Genomic DNA, 21,770 nt, shown 5'->3' with positions numbered 1-21,770 from the left:
TGTCATTGTACTGTTTTGTTGTTGTGTTTTTCATTAAGAATAATAGGTTAATGAACACACAATTCAAGCAACCCGTCCCTGAATTGGCAAACGTGAAAGTAAACTGCGCACGACTGCATTCGTTCACAGCCCCTCAGTGCACAAGCACTGCAATGTGACGGTGAGGGAAAAGGTTCTTTCCACAATGTCAAATCAACGCAGCTTAACCCAAAATGCGAGCTCAGGCATGTGCTTCTTCCATATAAGCTTGTGCAGTTGTGCGCTCTAGACAGAGAATACTCAGTTGCAGGGAACACTAAGAAGCAAATATATTATTTATTAATTATAATGAGGTTGAGTTCCTATTCAACTGTCCATCCTATTAAAAACTGCTAGGCTATAAAATAATTGTAATTTTTTTTTTATATTGTATTTCGCCAGATTTTATAGTGTAAACATATGCAAGCGCAAATGAGAACAGTTTCGAGGGAGATGTCAGGTGTACGTGGAAAAACAACAAAAAAACAAAAAATATTTGAATCCCAAATTTGAAAATCGAATACCAACCCATCGAACGAATATTCGAATATTCTTGTCCAGCCTTAGAGATTTATAGACATTCATGAAAGTTGCAATGATAAATATAAAACCTAACACTAACAATCCCTGATGGCTGGGGAGTTGCAACGAGCCACAACCCTGAAGATGGTGCTACCATGACCTACAAACCCGGAGCTAACCCAGATAACTCGAATCAGGCCCATTCCTGATGTGACTGCTCAGGACATCTCTGTTAGCAGCTATGCCTATGAGGCCCGGCAAACTGACAGGGAGAGTTTCACATCAATTAGAGCCAGACAGTGTCCAAGCAGGACTGGACAACTATCCATTTCAAGAACATTAGCCAAGTCTCCTATACATACAAAAGATGCCAAATGCAAGGAAGATAAGTGATAATGGACTCAAAAATCTGCATGCAAGGCTGGAGAATCAAACGATTTGATACGGTTTACCTTGCAGCATTATTTTGTTCGCGGTATGTTCAGTATCTGTCTGATGATTAGGTGGCAAGTGAACATCTGAAACATGGAATGCAGAGCTGATAAACAAGACAATCCCCTTTTCTGAGAAGACCTGGATTGGTATGAGCGTGGGAGAGTACAAGCTGACTTCCTCTGAATAATGAAAAGTGCCCATTAGGTTTGAGATGGGAGTCATCCTGAAAGTATGTCACTGAACAAGTCTGTACAGGGGTGGTGAAAACTCCTCGGCCTCAGAAGGGTAGACTGACTATGTTTACATAATGCAACGACCTACCACAGGCCTTCCAGCTCCTTTCCTCATTCACAAAAGTTCAACTGCCACCCTCATCTCTCGTAGGCTGAAAACATGACGATTAATACGGGTGGCTGGGAAATGTAGCCGTCAAAACACACTTAAGATAATAGTTCACCCAAAAATGAACTGTCATCAGTCACTCACCCTCATGTCATTCCAAACCTTTATGACTTAGTGTGCAGTCACATGAACTATTTTTCAGTGAAATGTCACAGGCAAAAAAGTCAATGGTCTATTGTCAAAAGTGTAGTGATGTATGAAGCATAGCTCACTCACAATCACCATCAAACCAAGCAAAAAAAACAACAAAACATTTAAAAAAAAAGAAGTTTTTTCCTTTATGTTCCACAGAGAAAAGAAAGCCATGCAGGTTTGGAATGACATGAAGTTGAGTAAATTATGACAATGTTCATATTTGGGTGACCTATCCCTTTAAGAACATCATCCTACGATATTGCAGATGTTAAAGGGTTAGTTCACCCAAAAATGTAAGTCCTGTCATCATTATTTACTCACCCTTAAGTTGTTCCAAACCCTTTTGTTCATCGTCAGAACACAAATGAAGATATTTTTTAATTAAATCTAAACCAGTTCTGTACTCTCTATTGACAGCTACGCAACTACCACTTTGACGCTTTTAAAAAGTAAATAAAGAGATCATAAAACTAATCCATGAATCGAGCGGTTTAGTCCAAATGTTCTGAAGAGACACAATCACTTTATATGATGAACAAACAGATAGATGAATGTTTATATGTGAACAAAAGCCTAAAGTTTTGGACTAACCCCTTCAATTCAAGTGGATTCGATTTACAATCTCTTTTTGAAGTTTCAAAGTTTTAGTTGCATGGCTGTCTAGGGAGGGACAGAAAGCGCTCCGATTACATAAAAAAGATCTTCATTTGTGATCAGAACATTAGGCTTTAGGCAAGAATTTTCATTTTTGGGTGAACTACCCCAAAAACAAACGTGTAAACACAAAAATGGTCAAAAGGTATATGTAGTACACCCAAAACACAGTGCTACTGCGCTGATAAATATAATATTTTATCATACAGTGAAAGTGAATGGTATCTGAGCCTGTTATTTATGCCAGACATCTGTTTTTGTGTTGCACATCAAGTCAGACATAAAGGTTTGGATAAACGTCAGAGTGAGTAAAAATGACAAATATGATGGTGGAATACATAACAATGATACTTTCATCTACATAATGTAAATGATTAATGAGTAATAAGTTTGGTGCTCAGATGGGGAGCAAAACTAGAAAGGCTATCTGCTCATAGCATAAGGGATAGTTCACCCAAAATTGAACAGTATGTCATTATTTACACACCCTCATGTTGTTCCAAACCTGTATAACGCTCTCTTATATGTAATATAAATGTTAATCTTAATGCAAGTTCCTCGCAATCTCGGTCAACATTCACTTGCAATGAATCTTTTCACGCTAAAGGTGACTGTCGCTGTCATTCTGCCTAACATTTCCCTTTTCTGAGGACTATTACGTGAACTCTCAGGAAGAATGAGAAAGAAAGAGCGTCATTTTCGTCTTATTGTTTTAAAAAAACAGATGTGTGTTAGAAAATACTGTACATTACAGCATGGTGTGAAAGTGAGCGCTAACGTTAGTAGGATGGATCAATCAAAGCAGCAGCCCATACGGACGCCATATTGACCAAAACAAAATGGCAGACCGGGAGAATAGTTGACAAAGTCTGCTGGCTTTCATTGACAGATGCGTTGTCGTGACACGATAAATCCACAACGACGACTATTAGATCTGCTCCTGTGTTCGTGGGTAAGATAATCTGACTCGATCGTACCGGGTGTCACGTAATACCTCTAATACAACGATGTCATGTTAGCTTAGCTTAGCTCAGCCCATTCACACTACGAGCGAGTGAGCGACGCGACATACTAGATCGCTGTATTCAAATACGACCGTACTAAACGTCCTGTCTCGCATACTTAAAGTGCAAACAGATTCGTTTATTTTAACGAAAGTGTTCCCGTTTAGTGCAAATGGGGCGGGCAGGAAGCTTGCGAGATCGGTAGTAAAACGCTTACTAAATCAACGTTAAGTCTTCAATTAAAGTAGCCGATCTGATGGCGACCAACGTCCCCACTTTGAGTTACTAACTACGTAAGTGTGTCAGCAAATCCACGGGTCTGTACCTGGAGTTCGGCCCTCTCCACTTCCCAATGCGCCCTTTCCATCTCGAAACGGGCCCATTCGTGCTGGATGTAGTGTAAAATCCCCGGGATAGTGTACTGCTGGGGCCTGGGCATCTCGTCTTGTTGTTGTTGAACCATAGGCGCTCCTCCAGCGCTTGCGATCTGGGGATTAATGCTGTTGTTGCCCTGCTGCGGTGCGTGCTGCTGCTGCTGTCTCTGGGCGGCCATTCCTCCTCCTCCTCCTCCGCCGGGCTGTTCATCCATGTTTAAAAATAGGAAAGTCCTGCTAGAAGTCGCCGATTGTTTCCCCTCAACCCTCCCTTCTTTACCGTTCGTGTAGCGATGGGACGTCGCCCTGCCCCCCACGAAATAGGCTGGCACCTGAGCGGCTGTTGTAGATTTCGTGTCAGCGCACGGATTTGCCGGCCGCCATTAGTCCGATCCCTGGATGTGAGTCTCCTACTGCGGGGGTGAGTGAGTGAGTGAGGGAGGACTGGCACGCGCGCTGCATGATGGGACGCGTTCACCCAACCCTGCGCTGTCTCGAGTCATTCGAATACAGACTGAGGCGAGTACTGCGCATGCGTGCACAGCGCTGTACAATGACAGGCTATGTACCTGACTGACAGGCGTTGAAAAATAGCTATACATTATATAAAGTCGGGCAGAGTTAAGTAAAATATCAAATGGCTTGTTTCACTTTAAAAACATTTGTGCACTTGGTTTGGCTAATTTTAAATATTTAAAAATTTTCCCAGCAACTTATTCAAATTATGTACACTAACATGAAAAAAAAAAAACTTCTCTACATGGAGCAGGTCGCCCCCTCATGGACGCTGCCATGTTGGCATCACATGACCGGCTCTGTCAAGCTATCACCTTCGCGTTAATTATTTTACAGTAGTAACAACAAATGTGGTAACTATGGTATTTTAGTGAAAACTGTGTTTTACCACGAATACATTTATGTAATTTATCTATCAGTTTACAGATAACAACTGTTATAATTTCTCCTTTTTTTTTACATATACAAATGTGGCACTGAAAATAGCAGAGTGAAATAAAATATCAAATAGCTTCAGTTGATCAAATAAGATTTTGATTTTCCCATTTTATTTTCAGAATTTAAAGGTGCACTTGTTTTTGCTAATTTCAAATAAATACCAGCAACTTTGAGAAATATTCAAATGATGTACACTAACAAAACAAAAAAACATTGAGCATGTCACTCCCTCGTGTACGCTGCCATGTTGACATTCACATCAGCTATCCACCATAAATGTACAGTGGTAACTATAATTGTGGCAACTATGGTATGTTGGTGAAAACTATCGGTTATACCGTAAAAAATGTGATGTAATTTATTTATCGTTTTACAAAGAAACCTGCTTGTTTTTTGCCCTCCCAGTTGTTTGCTAATCATGTAATTTCTCCTTCTTTCTAGAAGTGGCCGCTCTTCTGAATTACTATGATCAAGTTCCTACTTATGGTCAACAAACAGGGGCAGACTCGCCTATCCAAGTATTATGAGCAAGTGGAGCTTGGGAAAAGAGCAGCTCTTGAAGCTGACGTGGTTAGGGGATGTCTCGCCCGGAGGAAGGAAGAGGTCAGTCATGTTTCCCTTTTACTTTCAATTTGATGGTAAAGCACACAACTTTTTATAATAGCCATCCTTTGCGGTGGAGAATATCACTGACCCTCAGGGTAATTTGAGTGAAATAAAGGACAGAAACTTATACAAAGCATATGAAAAATATCTTTGCATCTGATTTGCATATATCAGGGGCCTATACCATGAAGCCGGTTTAGCTGGCTAGCCAGATTTGTTTAAGCTTAGTTTGTGCCAATCCTGGGTTTAAGGTACCATTAAAGTGGTTTGGCTTTTAGCAGTGTTCATCTCCATAGTAACTTACCCTCCACAGCTAACCTGCTCCAGGGCAGGTTATGTTCTGGATAAGAGATATCAAACTGAAATTGGACCAATCAGCTGTGAGCAAAGTGACACATATCTGATGCAATAAAGTCACTCCCCTTTTTCTTCTCCAAATTAAAGGTCACTACATAGCAAATGGCTATTAAAGACTTAAGCCTCTGGCTTTTAACAATGCTTATTTATAATAATAATAATTTTGAATTATTTAAAAATAATTTATGTAATTATTATACCCTTAATCAATTACACATGTATAATTTTTGTAAATCAATCATTGATATGCATTTTGTTAATATTAAAATAAATAGCCTATATAAAGGTCATACAAATAAGCTTTAAATTCAATAACTAAATCTATAAAAAATTACATGTGAGCATAAATGTTCAATTCTCTCTATATATCAACTAAACTAACTTCATAACTTTTACTTGCATTGATGTATAAGATTTTTCTTAAAGTTGTCCTCGACAGCTCTTTTCTTCTGTGTAAATTTGTTTCAATTCTTAATATTTTTCAATCATGTATATTCTGCAGAAGAGTGAAGTTAATCACACTGCTTCTCTCGTGAGAAGTGAATCTCAGTTTTACTGATCCACAGCATGTGATTGGCTGTTCACTACTGATGTCACAGCTAAACTCCTAAACTCAGGATCAAAGCCTGAGTTGACAGAGAAAGTTGATGATCAGCATCATGGGACCAACAAAGCCTGAATAGATTGGTTTGGTTTTGTCAACTCAAAACTAATCCTGTAACCCTGAGTTTGTTAAACTACCATCATGGTACAGGCCCCAGATGTTCAGTCTATGGTCTGAATTTTGTTACTTTTGTAAACTGACCATTCAATTCTTTAAACTTAAACCCTTTAAAACTTAAAATTGTCTTTTTCCTCAGTGTTCATTTGTGGAGTATAAGGACTACAAACTGGTCTATCGTCAGTATGCGGCTCTTTTCATTGTTGTTGGAATCAGTGAAAATGAGGTGAAGTTTTCTAGTTACTGACATTATTATTGGGAATTAGGATTGCATTAGATCGTTTTAAAATCTGTTATATTTATAGTCCTTGGCCATCTTTCCCACAGAATGAACTGTCAATCTACGAGCTTGTGCACAACTTTGTCGAGGTGTTAGACAAGTATTTCAGTCGTGTGGTAAGTACTGATATTTTTATAAAGGTACACCCCTATTACAATTTTCCTGAGAAAAGATATAAATGAAATATTTTCAATTTAATTGATTTGTTTTTCTTCTCTTGACAGAGTGAGCTGGATGTATCCTTTACGAGTAAAAATACCTATTATGTATTATTGACCAAACTTGTCTGATTGTTTTTTGCTGGCAATATTGTGTCATGCATGGACCTTTTTCATAGACTGTGATGCATATTCTCCAGTTATCAAGATCTCAATTCAAATAAAGTTTAATATTTTGATTTTAAAATTAACACTATACGTTGGCAGTAAATAAAAAACAAATGAACACTGCTGTGAGGCAAATTTACATTCTTCTCTCTTCAGACTGCTGTAATCAAATGCTTTATATTTTTCCCTCTTTTGGAAAGTTGTGGAACGGCATCACTTGTGCTATTTCAGCAAACAGGAAAAAATTATATCTGATGTCGTCTCCCGCTTCAAGAACCCTGGAAATATGAAAAGGGTCCATTGTGTCTTTAGTAATACATGTTTATATGATAAAAAAAAAGTATTTCATTCCTTAATGGAAAATCAGATCATGTTCAATTTAGATAAAGTACACATTATACTTGATGAAATGATCCTCAACGGACACATTGTGGAGACGAATAAGAACCGAATACTGGCACCACTACTGGCCCTGGACAAGATGGCAGAAAGCTGATCCAATGCAACAGAGTTTATTAATATTCCATAACATTTAAATAAAAGCTTTTCTTACTAATTTAAACCGTGTGCTCATTTTCCATTCTTCCACAAAATGTTTTAGAACATCATTGCAACGTGGCCTGTAATAATCCCAATGCACTGTCATAGGTTTAAAAGTTCCTCTTAAACAAGAATCTGCAAGAAAATCTCCAGGTCTAAATAAGATATGTAAATCGCATTCAGAAACAATCATATTTATCAGTTCATCATCAGAGGGAAAAAGCAGAAATGACAGTGCTGATACTTTGCAAACATTTTAATGATTATTTTTGGAGCATACACATTTGAAAATATTTGTTTACTTCAAACTGCAACTTGAGTTAAATAAATGTTTATAATATACAAAGAAAATACAAGGGAAAGCACAGCTTGCTTTTTGCTTTGTCTTTTTCTCTTTTTTTAAATGTGCCTTGCACACAGAACCAGTGTTTCTGTATCTATAGCTTTATTGTAAAATTACACAAATGCACTCGGGGACTTTGATCCTTTAGAGCAGGGCAATGAACAGTTGAAAACATACTCAACACTGTAACGGAAGCAAAAAAGAAAGAAAAAGCATGTGTATGATTGTATGTAGACAGGTTAAGTAAAAAAAAATGAAAGAAAAAAAAAATCCTAATATTTCAACAAATGCAGGCACTAGTAAAACTTAAAACCTGTTAAGGAAATGCCCAAACACTATAGTTAGCTCTACAGAAGCAGGTGTGCTTGTGTCCAGGGTCTGACGCTGCAGCTGCAGGCGGTGAGGTTTGAGTCTGAAAAAGATGATGATGATCTATGCCAAAATGTACACTGGACCTGGAGTAATGACAGTAAACACAGTAGGTGAGGAGACTACCCTGGCTGCCAGCGGCTCAAGCCCTTAAAGCAGTAGAGTGACCTGGCAAAGGCCATGTGAAGCAGCCAGTGGAAGAGGAGACCCTAATCAGTTTCAGGAGCTAGTGGAGCTGCGATGGGACTGTTTTTCCTGTGTATTTGGGTACATGTCGGGTGCTGGGGGTGGGGATGGGGGGTGGGTGGAGGAGGATTTCAGAGCACAGCTTTAATTTCTGCAACAAAACACAACAGGCTTCACCAGTATGGGAGTTGGTCAATGATGTAGGGAGAGCATGCTCAGTTGAGGTGGAAGCCCTTCTCCATAGTGGCAGCGAGGAGGCGCTCTCTCATGATCTCTTCGGAAGAATATTCCGGCAACTTCAAGTAGTGCACACACGTGTTAACTGAAGGATAGCTGGCATCCGTCGCGTCAACCTAGAGGAGCAGGTATGAAGAGAGAACGTTAGTTGTTCTTAGTTAACTTATTGGCTGGGTTGTAGCGTTTTAAATAACGGTGAGCTTGTATACCTTCCGGACTATTGTGAGACGTGGATGGAGGTTGGCCAGTCCACCAGGGGGCAAGGTCGAGCAGCCTGTAGTGAACTGGAGGAAGGCCTTCCTTTCATCAGACGACATTCCACACAGCACTCGCACAAAGCGCAGGAAACCAGGACTGCAATACAATTCAATCATCAACATGATGTATACCGGCGTCTGCGTTATTACATATATTTTACATTATTTAGAAAGCTGAACATGAAGCCCTTATTCCAAACATGAAAGCATGTTATAATAGCGGAATAATACGGCACATGTAAACCTCTTTAAAATAAATGTTTCATGTTTAGTGTTCCAAAGTTTGGGTCAGTAAGGTTTCTAAAATGTTTTTAAAAAGTCTCTTATGCTCACCAAGGCTGCATTTATTAGGGAGAGAAAAAAAAAAAAACGAGAAAAACAAAACAAAAACAATATTACATAGCAATACAATGAAAACAGAAATATTGTGAAATATTAAAATAAAAAAAAATAAAAAAACCTCTTGTATTTTAATACATTTTAAATTGTAATTTATTCCTGTATTTTCAGCATCATTACTCCAATCTTCAGTGTCACATGATCCTTCAGAAATTATTCTTTTACTCTGATTTAGTGCTTAAGGAACATTTCGGTAACTCTTTATAATAACTCTATGAATATGCTATGAATCATTAGTTGAGACTATAAATACAGCTAAACATGTTTTATTCTTGATTTATAAGCAGATCTATAATGTGTACTTTATTGATCAATTTATCATTTCTAAATTAAGTATTACATTATTTACAAACCAGTTATTTAAGAGTTGCCAGTGGTTCAAAGATCATTCAAGTAAATGATAAATAAACTATTTAAATTGTGCACATTTATACATCTTATTTAGACATGCAGTAATAGAGCCTTTAAATCTCCTTTGTGAAAGCTTTACAAGGCATAAATCGTCCTCACTTTAAATGAGCTCACAAAAATACTGACAACTAATAAATGTTTTATAACTACCTGAATTAATCATGAATTACAGTAGGAATATATGTTAATAAAGCATTTATTAACACACTGAGTAACTATCACTATGTTGAAATATGTATAAATGTACATTTAAAGTTTATTAATCATTTACTTCTTACACTTTCTAAATGATCTTATGACAACTCCTAAATTACTGGTTTGTAAATAATTAAATAAATTGATCATTAATAGAGTATTCAAATACAGTTATAGATATGCTTATAAATCAAGAATAAAACATGTATAGCTGTTTTTATAAACTGCTTATTTATGTCTATTAATGCTTTAAAAATGATGAACTAACTATTTACTAATGCTCAACTAATGATTCATAGCATGAGTTATTATAAAGTGTTACCAACATTTCTAATTATCAATGTGCTGCTATATATTTTTGGGTGGAATAATGGTACATTTGTGGATTCATTTAAAAGAACAGCATTTATTTTAAACAGAAATGTGTCTAATTGTAAATGTCTTTATTGGCACTTTTGACAAATTGAATGCATCCTTGCTGAATAAAATTATGAATTCCTTTGGAAATCTTACAGACCCAAAAATTTTGAACAGTAGTGCATTTTATTCAGGATATGATTACTCGGGATGTACAATATATATAGGCCGATATATGTTCGTTTTTAATGTTATAGCCATCATTATTTATTAACATTAAATAAATAAATAGAAATACGATAAATAATTTATTCTTTTTTAAGACGCACTGATCGCCATGATAGTTCTGAATTGCTTGAGGTATTGAATAGGCTGAAATATGATTGGAATCCCTTCGAAAAAGAAAACCATTCCACACATCCACAACGGATTTACACAATGCCCAACTTTTCAGCAGAAAAACTTTTTTTACAGCCTGGTACAAAAAGTGGTTTTGGTCTATTTAGCTAATTTTGCCCTTCATGACAACTGTTAGAGGGGTGACATTTTTTTTTATAACATCCTTAAAGTTCTGCATAATTATGGACATGGCCACTTGAGTGACAGGTGGATTGCCACTATAGACACAGAGCGACACGCATCAAAATCAGAAAACCGCGATCAAACTGGTCCTATTGACTTTGTATTGCGTGAGGCTGCCTCCTTGTCATCTCTGACTTATAGCAAAAAACAGAACTGTCTAAAAGCTGTTATGTGACAAAGTGTACAGCAAACAAGCTAAAAAACACAGAACCAAAAACAGAAGTTTTTATCAGCTGTTGACCCAAAAAACAAGCGTTTAAGGACACGAAAGTGGATACAGGCAATTGAGACAGAGTGCGACATGTTATATTACCCTGAGAACTACACCCACTAGAGGGGAACGGAATCAGCTAAAGGAAATATAATATATAAAACTGACATTTGGATATTTGACTTAAGTGACAAAATGTTTACTGCATACGTAGGCATACTGAGTGTCAGGATCCCAAAATGTACCCATTCTTCCTGCTGATGCTTCATGTCTTATTGCCTGTATCCACTTTTGTCTACTTAAACGCTCTTTTTTTGGGTCGACAGCTTGTAAAAACTTAGTTCTGTGTTTTTTAGCTTGTTTGCTGTACACCATGTCACATAGCAGCTTGTAGACATGGTTCTATTTTTTGCTATAAGTCAGAAATGACAAGGAGGCCGCTTCACGCAATACAAAGTCAATGGAGAGTGTCATTGTGTTTTTGACATTAAAAATACACGAAAGAGCTCAATTCACTTTTTTAGTTTTTTTAAAAAGCATCTATATAGTTTTTATAACTTTGTATTTCCGTTTTAGTTAGTAGTCCATATCAGGTTAAGCTTCAAATAAGTTTATTTGTTTAATTTCAGTTAACATTTATTTAATTTCAAGTAATGAAGATTTTTTAAATGGTTTTAGTTAACTATTATAACCCTGATACTTTATTGAATATGAGTCAAATACTGGTCTTTCCTCCTGACTATGAATTAAATGGGAATGAAATTAAATACAGTTTATTGTGTAATAGGGTGTGACGAGATCTCGCGGGACTAAACTGTGATGAGATTTCTCGTCGAGGTGAAAGCGGTCTTGTGAAATATTGTAATGACGAGTGTGAGGGTGAAGTTAGGAAAGAATATGCCAACACTACGTTTACATTACACCTCCACTCTAGTTTGGCTTTTTATAGAAATAAAAACAATTTAATTCGGTTTGAGCTGTACATAGTGCACAGCACTGATCACGTGTCGAGAAGACGAGCGCTCGCATTGAGCGTGTGTTACGAGTGTGTGTTACATGTTAATGGACTCCGTGGCGGAGGATTCGTTGCACAGCAGAAGCGTCAGACTTATATTTTATATTATATTTGCGTTCAGCACCACCAGTACTCTATTCCCAGAGTACACATGATCGCGAAAGTCAAAGAAAAAGTAAAAGCGAGCATACATTCAAAGGCGATTTCAACACGTTAGCACTGTTTGAAAGAGGCTCACTGAGGCAAGTGAATTTCTCCCAATATAAGCCAGTGTCCCAAAACGACCCTCGCCCCCCCTGAATGAATGACAAAAAATATTTGTCATTACGGTCGACAATAAGAATTGCCCGATGGTTCAGTGCCAGCGTGAAAGACACTCCCAGAGCTGCATCTTCACGGAAACTGATCATTTGCGCATTTTTAAGCCTTGGCAATTTAAATATTGAAGCGCTCATAGACGAGAAAGTGTCTCTCTCTCCGTTTGATACTCGCGAAGGGCAACAACACCCACACACACGCACGGCCACGCGTCTCACAGCGCGCGAATATTCACACAAAATTATATCAAAATGACTGTCTTGTTTAGTATCATCGTAAACATAGTCGGTTAGGTCTTTTAAATGAACGTAAACATGAAATTTGCCAGTCACCGCCAGCATTTACGGTCATTTTCACAAGTTTTAATGGTCCACAGAATATCTAAACATGCAATATATCAAAAGAAAGAACAGACCCACTGTTTTATTCCAGCTTCATGTATTATTTTTTTAATCAACACTTGAATGTTGCAAGTTTCATGAAAAAGCAACATTTTGAGCATAAAGCTGAAAAAAAAAATCACGTTTTTGTAAAAGACTAACGTTACGTCCGAACGATGAACAAAACACAGATGTTGTAGATCGAGTCCATCAACAGCCCAAAGCTTGACAGTCCTATAACTCGTCCTGGGTTGACATTTCATTCAATAACATTAGGCAGTTGTGATGTATATGCTGTTTAATGGTGATGATCGCGTTATTTTACATAATGCATCTGCTTATGATAGCGCACGTTCCTTCTTCTTCGGCTGTTTTGATCAGGAGATTCTGTTCTCGTGCAGGAAATGCGCTACAGCGCCCCCTACCGTATAACAGTGAACACACGGAAAGCCGGAAAATATCGTCATTGGCTATATAAATATTGAGATAACAAAAGACAAAAAAAAAAAAAATCACTCCCTGCTCTTGACTGAATAACTTTTAATAAGGGTTAATCTGTATTTATATGCAGTGGCATATCATTTTAAGCAGACTATGCAGTGATATTTTACATTTGATTACCATTTTTGTACCTGACAATCTAGTTTAGACCTACATGAAAATAACTGTTTATTTCATTTGTATATGTTTGTTCTGCTGTATTTGTTTGTGCATTTGCTCATAATTTGATTATTTGTTCTTATTTTATTACTGATGGTCTTTAACAATACAAAAAAAATATATGAGTTAGGATATTAGTTTTTAGAGTCATAACCTTATTTATTAAGCTTATATGGCTCAAAAACAATACTAGGCCTATTTTATTTTATTTGTCGTTTTTTTTTGTGGTGGGGTCAGTGAAAATTCTGACAGGGCAAGTAAAAATTTGAACTCCCGAAAAAAATCCTTAGCATATAGCCCTGAAATATATTCCCCCCCAAAAAAACACGGATTTGCGTGTAGTAACTTTAATGGTAAAAATTTAAAAATGCAATGGAGAAGGTGACGAACCTAAACAGGCAAAAATTCGTTTTTTTTCTTCTTAAAAGCAACAAAATCCAGAGCAACAACTCATGCAAAGCCAACCTCTGTTGTGTTGTAAATAGTTGTGTGATGTATAAATAAATGTTGTTTATATTTATTTACCAAATTAATTAATTTATTGTCTATGGCAACACCACGTATCCGTAACACTCCAGCTCCGCGACACTAGTAGTTTCGGGAGGCCCCCCCGTTTTTAGTAGCTATGTATTTACATGCATTTTAAGGCCCTATAGCTTTAACATTTTTTACTACATCTAAAAATAACAACAACAAAATCACAGACCAACCCAAGTGTATGCCATCATAAAATGTAGAGCAATAGAAATAATAGTAAATGTCTACCTGTCCCGTGTGTAGCCAAGTTTAGGTTCTGTGTAGTTCACAATGTCTTCAGCGGTCCAGGATGGAGATTGGTTGCCACACAAGATCATCTGCACCTCTTTATGACTAAATGAGCTGAGTTTCTCCATAGGGAACACTCTGTTAAAGCCCTCTGTACCAAAACATAGACGTTTCACACTTAGCACCATATTTATAACTGATATGAATAGATCTGAACAGTCAAGTTACATGTACTTCCACGCATTGGCATACACGGAGTGTAGCTTGAGCGGATTTAAAGTGCAAGGCATGGGAATATTGCCAATGCGGTCATACCTCTAAAGGACTCCATTTGCTTCTGGATTCCTGTGTGCATGCAGAAGTCAAACATGAGCTCTACATAGTCCTCAGCATTGTCCATGGAGACCATCTGATGAGAGGACAGCAGAATTTGCATTTTCATTCAGTCTGTGTTTTTGTTTTGTGCAGGTGTGTCTTATAACAATTTCACAAAGCTAAAGTCAGACCACTCTGTATTTGTTTTAAGTTTTGAAATTATGCAATCTATTTTGATTCAAAAACAACTGCTCATGCTACATGCGTGTAGAATCTTTGTTTGGATTGTGATTAAAATGCAGTGGTTGCCTCTCATTTAAAACGTCTACAGGCATTAAGGCCAGTTTGGCCTGTTATAGAGCAAATAAACAACAAATAAATTTGCTTAAAAAAAAAAAAATCGAAATTGGCCTTAAAAAATTATGATTGGTGCATCACTACTGTTTCAATTCTCTACAAAACATGGTGTTGTTTTTAAATAAAATAAATCATATAGATACACATATACTAGTGCTGTCAATCGATTAAAAAACAAAAACAATTAAATTCACACATTTTTCTTCATTAATCATTCTCCAAATTAATGTAGAAACAACTTAAATACAGTATATTTGAAATATTTATTGCAATGGCATCTTTTTATGAAGGCCAGTATCACTGATACTAAAACTGCTATAAAAAAAAATTTCAAAAAAGTTTTAAAAGCTATATCAATTTCAAATGAACTTCTTGTGAACAATCTTCACATAAGTCTATTATAATAAAAGTCATTTACCTGTGGCCTTTCTACCTGTCTAACAGGTAGGGAATATACAGAAATTGAATAGTTGAAGTTATCACTGCATACATTTTAAATTAAATATAAAATAACTACTTATTCAAGCCACAATTTTCTGTTACCTTTGTTCTGTGATTAACATTAATGACAGACAGCATTAGTCGCTGCTGTTCCTTTAAGATCTGCCGCTGCCGAACATGACGCGGATCTGACACACTGTTAAGCGCATCTCATTTTCTTCACAACTCTTACGTTTATTTAAGACGTTATTTAACTAATTTAAGACTGCTCTTGTGAGAATACATTTTGGCATAATTCTGTGCAAAGAGAACACGATTCTGGTACGTGTCGTTCAGACAAGGGGTGCGTCTCAATCAGCTCCCTAGTTCAGTAGTCAGGGCACTGATCTGGGAATCGGCCACAATCATGTACACGATATACTGATTCACGACCTAGGAAACTAGGGAGCTGATTGAGATGCACCCACACAGACAGGACAGAGCGTTCTCTTTTGTCTCGTCACGCTGGAATGGTTTTAAAGCATTTGCATGCATAAGAGCAGGATCATATAATGTAACGCTAGCAAAGGATGATAGGAAAAACGGATGCCGCGTTAAATATTTGTAACGAGTTAAACTGAAAAAAAATGTATCCGTGCATTAACACACTACTTTTGACAGCACTAATATATACATTTTAGTTATGGTGCTCCTTAAATTTTCAGTGGGTGCTCCTAACTTTTTGAAGTTGGGAGCACCAGTGCTACCAAGTAGAAAAAGTTAATTTCGAGCCCTGCTTTATTTCAATATATTTTATATGGAATTTATTCCTGTGATGGCAAATCTAAAATTTCAGCAGCCATTACTTCAGTAATCACATGATTCTTCAGAAATCATTCTGATAAAACCAGGATTTTTTTCAGGATTCTATCAATATAAAAAAATCATTTATATGAAACTTTTTTTGTATCAATGCAAAAGTCTTTACTGTCTCTAAATGAATGGGCGTCCTTGTTATATTAGGGATTAGTGTTGTCACAATACTGGAATTTCTAAAAAAAAATATATAATCAATATTCAATACATTTTATACCATGGCAAAAACTGCCATATATATTTTTATCGTCTCTCAATCTTTGCATATTTTTTTGCATTCTCTAATATTATTGTAATGTACCAAATGATAGGGATTTTTTTCTTAAGAAAAATCTAACTATCGGTAGATATTCCTATATAATCAGCTATCGGCGAATCTCTAATATGTTATCTTACTGCCCCAAAATCGAATTCAAGCATCCTGCTAACCTCAAAAGATAGTGTCATTTTATTAAGATGGCAGCAGGAAGTACTGATACTAAGGGTGATGTAGCACTGCTATACAAATATATGTGCAAAAAAAAAAATGCATTGCTATAACTACAAATACACACCACAGAATGAGACTTAATTTTCAGTGTAGAGAGGCAGTGTGTATAACAGTACATACAGGCTACTACATTGCATGTCTGGAGAACATGCGACATACCTCATCTTCTCCATTGGGCTTCAAGTCTACCGATGAGAAGCCGTGTACTTTGGATGATGGACAGAACTGGAAATTTAATCTAATAACAAATAAAACAAAGAAATTTAGATGAGCAACATAAGTAAATATGTAAATAAAACACCCTGCTACTTGCAAGAAAGTAACACATATGATATTGATTTCCTTGATTAATATACAAAGTGACATTTATATCTCACCCAAGATCTTCTACACTAAGTGGAGGGCCAGAGCCCATAGGATTCTTCAGCATGAGATCCTGTAGCCGCGTGTTCTTCTCATCCTCTGACAGACTCTTATTGCCCAGGATCTGCCTGCGTTTCACAGACAGTGTCTTCAGCTCTTTTAGAAACCGTGCTCTGTGAGGGTTCACCAGTTCAAAGTCCTCCCACGTCAAGATGCCGTGATACCAAGCTGGTGGCTTTGGCTTGGGTGGGTCAAGGATGAACTCGGACTTCGAGTCTTCATCAAAGCTACCCACTGAGTATGTGTCCTGACCATCCTCAGTGGAGGCCTCAGACTGAATTTCAGAGAAGTGGCAGTCTGACTCCACATGGTTTTGATAAAGTAGCTTACTCATGTTGCTTTTGATGTCACCCATACAGAGCAGTTTGAAGAAAGGCTGGGATATGGGCAGGTCAACGAGACGGTTGTCCTGGATGCATTTGGCCAGAAAGATACCAAGGAACAGGAAAAGCTTGGTGATACGCTCCAGTTCATCACTGTCCTGAGGGAAGGGAGCAGGGAAAAGGCCGCAGGAACGCTGCACATAATAGCCAGGTGGTTTCAAGCCTCCGCCCAGATCCACCTGATGAACAGTGAAAAATTAATGAAGCAGTCAATTAAAAACAGCCTGTCACACCTATGGCTAGAGTGAAATAGCTAAACATATGGTAAAGCCCTACTTGACGTGACTCATCATCTGGGAAGTCGTCGTCACAGAGCCAGATACCAAGGGAAGTCCTTTGGAACTCTGCAGCCACAAGGGCATAGAACTCAAGGGTGGGTCCAAGACCAGTGCCCTCCTCCCCCTGGAACTCCACCTGTGCAGGACAACCATCATTAATCGGTCTTCATCAAACAGTCTGAGACTAATTTAAAGAGCAGTGGTTCTAAACTAGGCGGCCGGGCCTCATCAAACTTCCAAGGCGGCCACAGGATGAATATTAAAGAAAATCATCATGTTATAAAATCACAGAAGAAATGCCCCAAAAAAAACAACAATATTGTGACATTGCCCATGGAACTCCTTTGTACAGATGTTATTTGCTTCCACTTAAGCACAAGCTCTTGTATCATGCTGTAATCGTGACACAAGATTATTATCAGGTTTTACACATGCTTGAAACTCAAGTGCTTTGGTCATTAAAACAAAACAAAATATGCCACATTCTACAGAACTATACATGTACATTGTTCAACCAAACTCTTTTGAATTGTTCAAAATAATTTGTAATTAAAACAAAAATAAATTTCACTAGCTCTCAGACTTTTAGACCCCACTATTTTTCACAAACATTATGTTGTAGTGTTTACCTCCAGTACAGACTTTCTGTCAGCATGTATCTGCATCACACTCTCAGCCCACTCCATCATACTCTCTCCACGAGGCACCTTGACACGCTCGTGCTTGAGCCGACCCACACGGAACTCGCCCGGATCGTCACGGCGAACCGTTGTGGATGGCCGTGAACGCTCCATAGTGGCTTCTCTTCGGTTCTGGAGCCAGACAATAGCCCTAGAGAGAGAGAGATGAAAATTCTCAAACCACCATTTCACATTTGTATGAATGCAATAAAGATATCTTTGAAAACTGCGAGCACAGACCTGGAGGCTCCAAACGCAGTGCATGTAAAATAAAGCTGCCGGGTTTCAAAAGGTATGAGGAAAGGACACTTGCTGGTTAACTGCTCACACCAGTCTGGGAGAGCCCCGCTAGCCAGGGCCAGTGGCTCCTAAAAAGACAAAGAAATCTTTTGTAACATCTTTTAGAAGCGTCTTTACTGTGGCTTTTAATGCATCCTTGATGAATATAAGTGTTCATTTCTATCATAAAACTTAGACACTAGACTCTTGAACTGTATTGCATCTACAACGTATAACATGCATAAATAAAACGACTTCAAACACACGTCAAATTACCTCGATCTGCTGCAGGATTTTGGTTGTAATTTTTTTGCTGGTGAATTCCTCAGGTGATGCATTGAACTGTAGCTCCTCCACATCTACACAGATAAATGTGACTTATAAATGCATACTAATGGAAACAAAAAACAACTGGTTCAAGACAATGCTGTGAGAAGGAGCTCCTTACCTTCCTGTAGTGTGCGGCCGGATGAGGGTTCTCCTCCGATGGTGAAGAGGATGCGAAGGAGCTGCAGTACGTCCTCTAAGCTGCAGGCACTCTGGCCCGAGCCCGCCTTGGCCTGAGCCTGCTCACGTGCAGCACTCAGAATGTCACAGCTCTGTGTGGCGGACAAAGTCCCTGAACTCAGGCCTGAAGATCTGCAGCCACGCTCACAGAAGTCCTGTAAAACCATGCAAGTACTGTTAACACTAACGAGCCCTAATTTTTCCTCCCAACCCTTTTATCATAAAATCACAACATACCTATAACAACGAAATTACTGCATTCTTACAAAATCATATAGTTTATGGCCAAAGACGACAACAAAAATTTAAAAATCAAAAGCAAATAGCGAACAAAGTCAACAATGACAGCTAAAAAAATTCCATGGTACGACATTTACACCCATTTAGGCAATAGAATTTACAAAAGGACAGCAACAACTGTCTAACAGGTGCCTACACAAGTCACAGTCAAGCAAGAAATAGAAAACATACTTGAAAAAGTATAAAAGGGAAAATAAAGATGGTATGTACAGATATATATGCACATCCGATGGTATTCTATACCTTGTATGCAGCTATGAGCTGCGAACAATTTCTGTTTTTCCTAATACTTTTATTAGAGCCGGTTAATTTCCAGTGGCGCAGGAAAGTTGAGTCTGCATTCTTCTGCATGTAGGTTATCAAGTCATTCTTTGGTAATTCATCTGTGCCAAGGTACTGTTCCACATGCTCTACAGACCAGCAACCCTACAACAGGAAGAACCAAATGTTGGTCTTTCCTGATTGTAAAGTCTCACGCAATACACATGCATTACAGTAGGTTTAACCACTAGAGAGGCCCGTGCATTTAACAATAGATACCACTGGGGGTCATTTCACAGTCTCCTGTCTTTAAGGTTAGTGACAGCTGACAGTTTACTGAGGAGGAGCATTTACACATTGGGGACAGCCACAGAAAAATCACAGCCAAGATTTTAATGAGCCAAAGAGAGTGAATGAAAGGAAGATAGGAAGAGAGATAGTGTGGAGGAGAAACATTAACGTGTCATTACCATCTTTCCACTCTCTCTTTCTTTGTCAGAGTCCTTCAATTCTCTGTACATTATCCTACAAAAAACAATGATTGTTAACAGATGCCCGAGGGAAAAGCACTACAAAAATGTGGACAGCTAAAAAGTAAAACGATAGACTCACGTATATGTAGGTTCCCAGATACGTCTAAGCTTGTCAGGTTTAATAGCACCATTGCATGAGAGCTGGAGAAGCTTTTGAACATAATAGAAAATGGTGGACTTGTAGTTGGTGAGAGGTAGCTCTACTTCTCGTGTTGTCCCAAGACCTGCTACTTTCAGGATGAGAGCCAGACGGGGTGAAGGCGTGCACTCCACCTCCTCTTGTACCTCTGAGCGAGGTGTACCTGTACACATTAAAACATGAGTTTTGCAATGTAAAATTACAATGGATTGCTGTGTTTGACTCAGAAGGCAACCAGTGTTATTAAAGGGATAGTTCACCCTAAAAATAAAATGACCCCCCCCCCCCCCCCCTCCCAATTTAAAATATTAATAAACAATAGAATAATATTTAAATAATATTAAAGCTGCAGCCAACAGAGTGAGAATTGATCCCCTTATTACAGTTTCACCAGTACCTGGTGTAGGGATTTCCAGGTCAGTAGTTTGCTGGACGTTGGTACGGCCTGGTCTAGGGTCAAATGCAGGTACTAAGGCAGAAAACTGTCGCTTCAGCACAAAGTCATCGTCCCAGGTCCTGCGCCGACCCCCTTTGGTTTCATACTCCTCTTCCTCCTTTTAGGCCACCATTGAAAAAACAAAGTGGTAAAGCTCTCTTACACATAATGCTCAACTGCTTGCAAATATGAAATGCATATTTCACCTAACCAAAGACATGCTACACAGAGGAAACATGCTGGTAAACAAGCAAACAAACTAACAAAAAAATAACAAAACAAGAACACCAAATACATTCTTTACCCAAAGGAAAAAAAACACTGCTCACCAAACTAAAAATATAAAACCACAAATTTCAAGTAACCAGAGAGGAGAACGCGAAGAAAACCAAAAATAAAGGATTTCCACTGTACTATTATTGAAACTACAACAGGTTTTACCCTATGAATATGAACGTGGTAACCAAGGTTGACCCTGGACCGTACCAGAACTTCCTCATACTCCTGTTCTTCCTGATTGTCATCCTCATTCTCATCATCGTCATCATCTGGCTCTGGCAAGTCTTCCTCGTCATCTAACTCGGCAAGCAATGTGTTGGCCCGACAACTGTCCAGGAAGTCTGAGCGAAAGAAAGGCAACGAAAATGATCAGCCGTCATATTGCACAAAATAAATCAAGGAGATTAATTCAGAGGACAAGGCTGAGAAATTAGTTTAGTAATAAGCAAAAAAATAAAATTAGAGATTAATCTGCAAAACAAAAAAGTTGAAAAAGGGGATGTACTAGAAAAATTGAGGATGAGGGAAAAGAGAGTGTATAATAAATGTAGCATGGCCTACCATAGAGGGAAAACTCAGCCTCCTGACCTGTGTCACTCTCGCTAGATGTAGAGGTCAGGCTGGTCGTCAGCGTGTTACTGAGCAACTGGCCGACGGACAAACCTGTAGTTGCCGTGGCTACATTATTGCTGCTGGTTACTATGGAGGTGGACATTGTAACAGTTGAGGTGGTACCAGTGGTTGTAAGGTTAGGAAAGCTCTGCGCACCCATAAGAGGAGAAGCTGCAAACAAAACCCAAA

The 21,770-nt window shown here is 38.1% G+C and overlaps 3 protein-coding genes across 15 annotated transcripts in view; 1 reads left to right on the top strand and 2 right to left on the bottom strand.

Annotated features, from left to right (window-relative positions):
- strn3 (striatin, calmodulin binding protein 3) overlaps positions 1-4,060 on the bottom strand; it is a 31,459-nt gene extending 27,399 nt beyond the window's left edge. The window contains exon 1 of one of the 2 annotated variants that reach the window (XM_079833289.1): positions 3,496-4,060. In XM_079833289.1, the coding sequence (XP_079689415.1) occupies positions 3,496-3,759 (264 nt within the window). In that variant the 5' untranslated portion in view covers positions 3,760-4,060. The remainder of the gene's footprint in view (positions 1-3,495) is intronic. The other variant, XM_079833290.1, reaches the window with a different exon arrangement.
- On the top strand, positions 2,989-7,940 carry ap4s1 (adaptor related protein complex 4 subunit sigma 1). Its single transcript, XM_079833293.1, has 5 exons — positions 2,989-3,118; positions 4,940-5,101; positions 6,322-6,408; positions 6,510-6,578; positions 6,687-7,940. The coding sequence occupies exons 2-5, from the start codon at positions 4,964-4,966 to the stop codon at positions 6,750-6,752; spliced, it is 360 nt and encodes a 119-aa protein (XP_079689419.1). The 5' UTR covers positions 2,989-3,118; positions 4,940-4,963; the 3' UTR covers positions 6,753-7,940.
- The window catches only part of hectd1 (HECT domain containing 1), a 37,778-nt gene continuing 23,293 nt past the window's right edge, over positions 7,286-21,770 (bottom strand). For 2 of the 12 annotated variants that reach the window (XM_079833272.1, XM_079833277.1), the window contains exons 26-42: positions 21,531-21,752; positions 21,132-21,310; positions 20,652-20,808; positions 20,195-20,417; positions 20,053-20,107; positions 19,565-19,747; positions 18,963-19,176; positions 18,791-18,873; positions 18,476-18,603; positions 18,185-18,386; positions 17,554-17,691; positions 16,849-17,456; positions 16,631-16,709; positions 14,329-14,422; positions 14,014-14,164; positions 8,673-8,817; positions 7,286-8,579 (exon numbers count right to left, since the gene is read on the bottom strand). In XM_079833272.1, coding sequence (XP_079689398.1) covers positions 8,442-8,579; positions 8,673-8,817; positions 14,014-14,164; positions 14,329-14,422; positions 16,631-16,709; positions 16,849-17,456; positions 17,554-17,691; positions 18,185-18,386; positions 18,476-18,603; positions 18,791-18,873; positions 18,963-19,176; positions 19,565-19,747; positions 20,053-20,107; positions 20,195-20,417; positions 20,652-20,808; positions 21,132-21,310; positions 21,531-21,752 — 2,999 coding nt within the window. In that variant the 3' untranslated portion in view covers positions 7,286-8,441. The remainder of the gene's footprint in view (positions 8,580-8,672; positions 8,818-14,013; positions 14,165-14,328; positions 14,423-16,630; positions 16,710-16,848; positions 17,457-17,553; positions 17,692-18,184; positions 18,387-18,475; positions 18,604-18,790; positions 18,874-18,962; positions 19,177-19,564; positions 19,748-20,052; positions 20,108-20,194; positions 20,418-20,651; positions 20,809-21,131; positions 21,311-21,530; positions 21,753-21,770) is intronic. The other 10 variants (XM_079833276.1, XM_079833279.1, XM_079833278.1 and 7 more) reach the window with 7 other exon arrangements.

This window comes from Gobio gobio (genome assembly GCF_949357685.1).
Source record: "Gobio gobio genome assembly, chromosome: 13".
In the NCBI taxonomy this organism is placed as follows: Eukaryota; Metazoa; Chordata; class Actinopteri; order Cypriniformes; family Gobionidae; genus Gobio; species Gobio gobio.
This window is presented reverse-complemented; position numbering and strand designations above follow the sequence as displayed.

Bases quoted from the DNA above. Each gene is read 5' to 3' on its own strand.
- ap4s1 (XM_079833293.1), top strand. From the start codon at position 4,964: ATGATCAAGTTCCTACTTATGGTCAACAAACAGGGGCAGACTCGCCTA. The intron at 6,409-6,509 runs GTGAAGTTTTCT...TCTTTCCCACAG, and splicing joins TTGGAATCAGTGAAAATGAG to AATGAACTGTCAATCTACGA. The intron at 6,579-6,686 runs GTAAGTACTGAT...TTCTCTTGACAG, and splicing joins ACAAGTATTTCAGTCGTGTG to AGTGAGCTGGATGTATCCTT.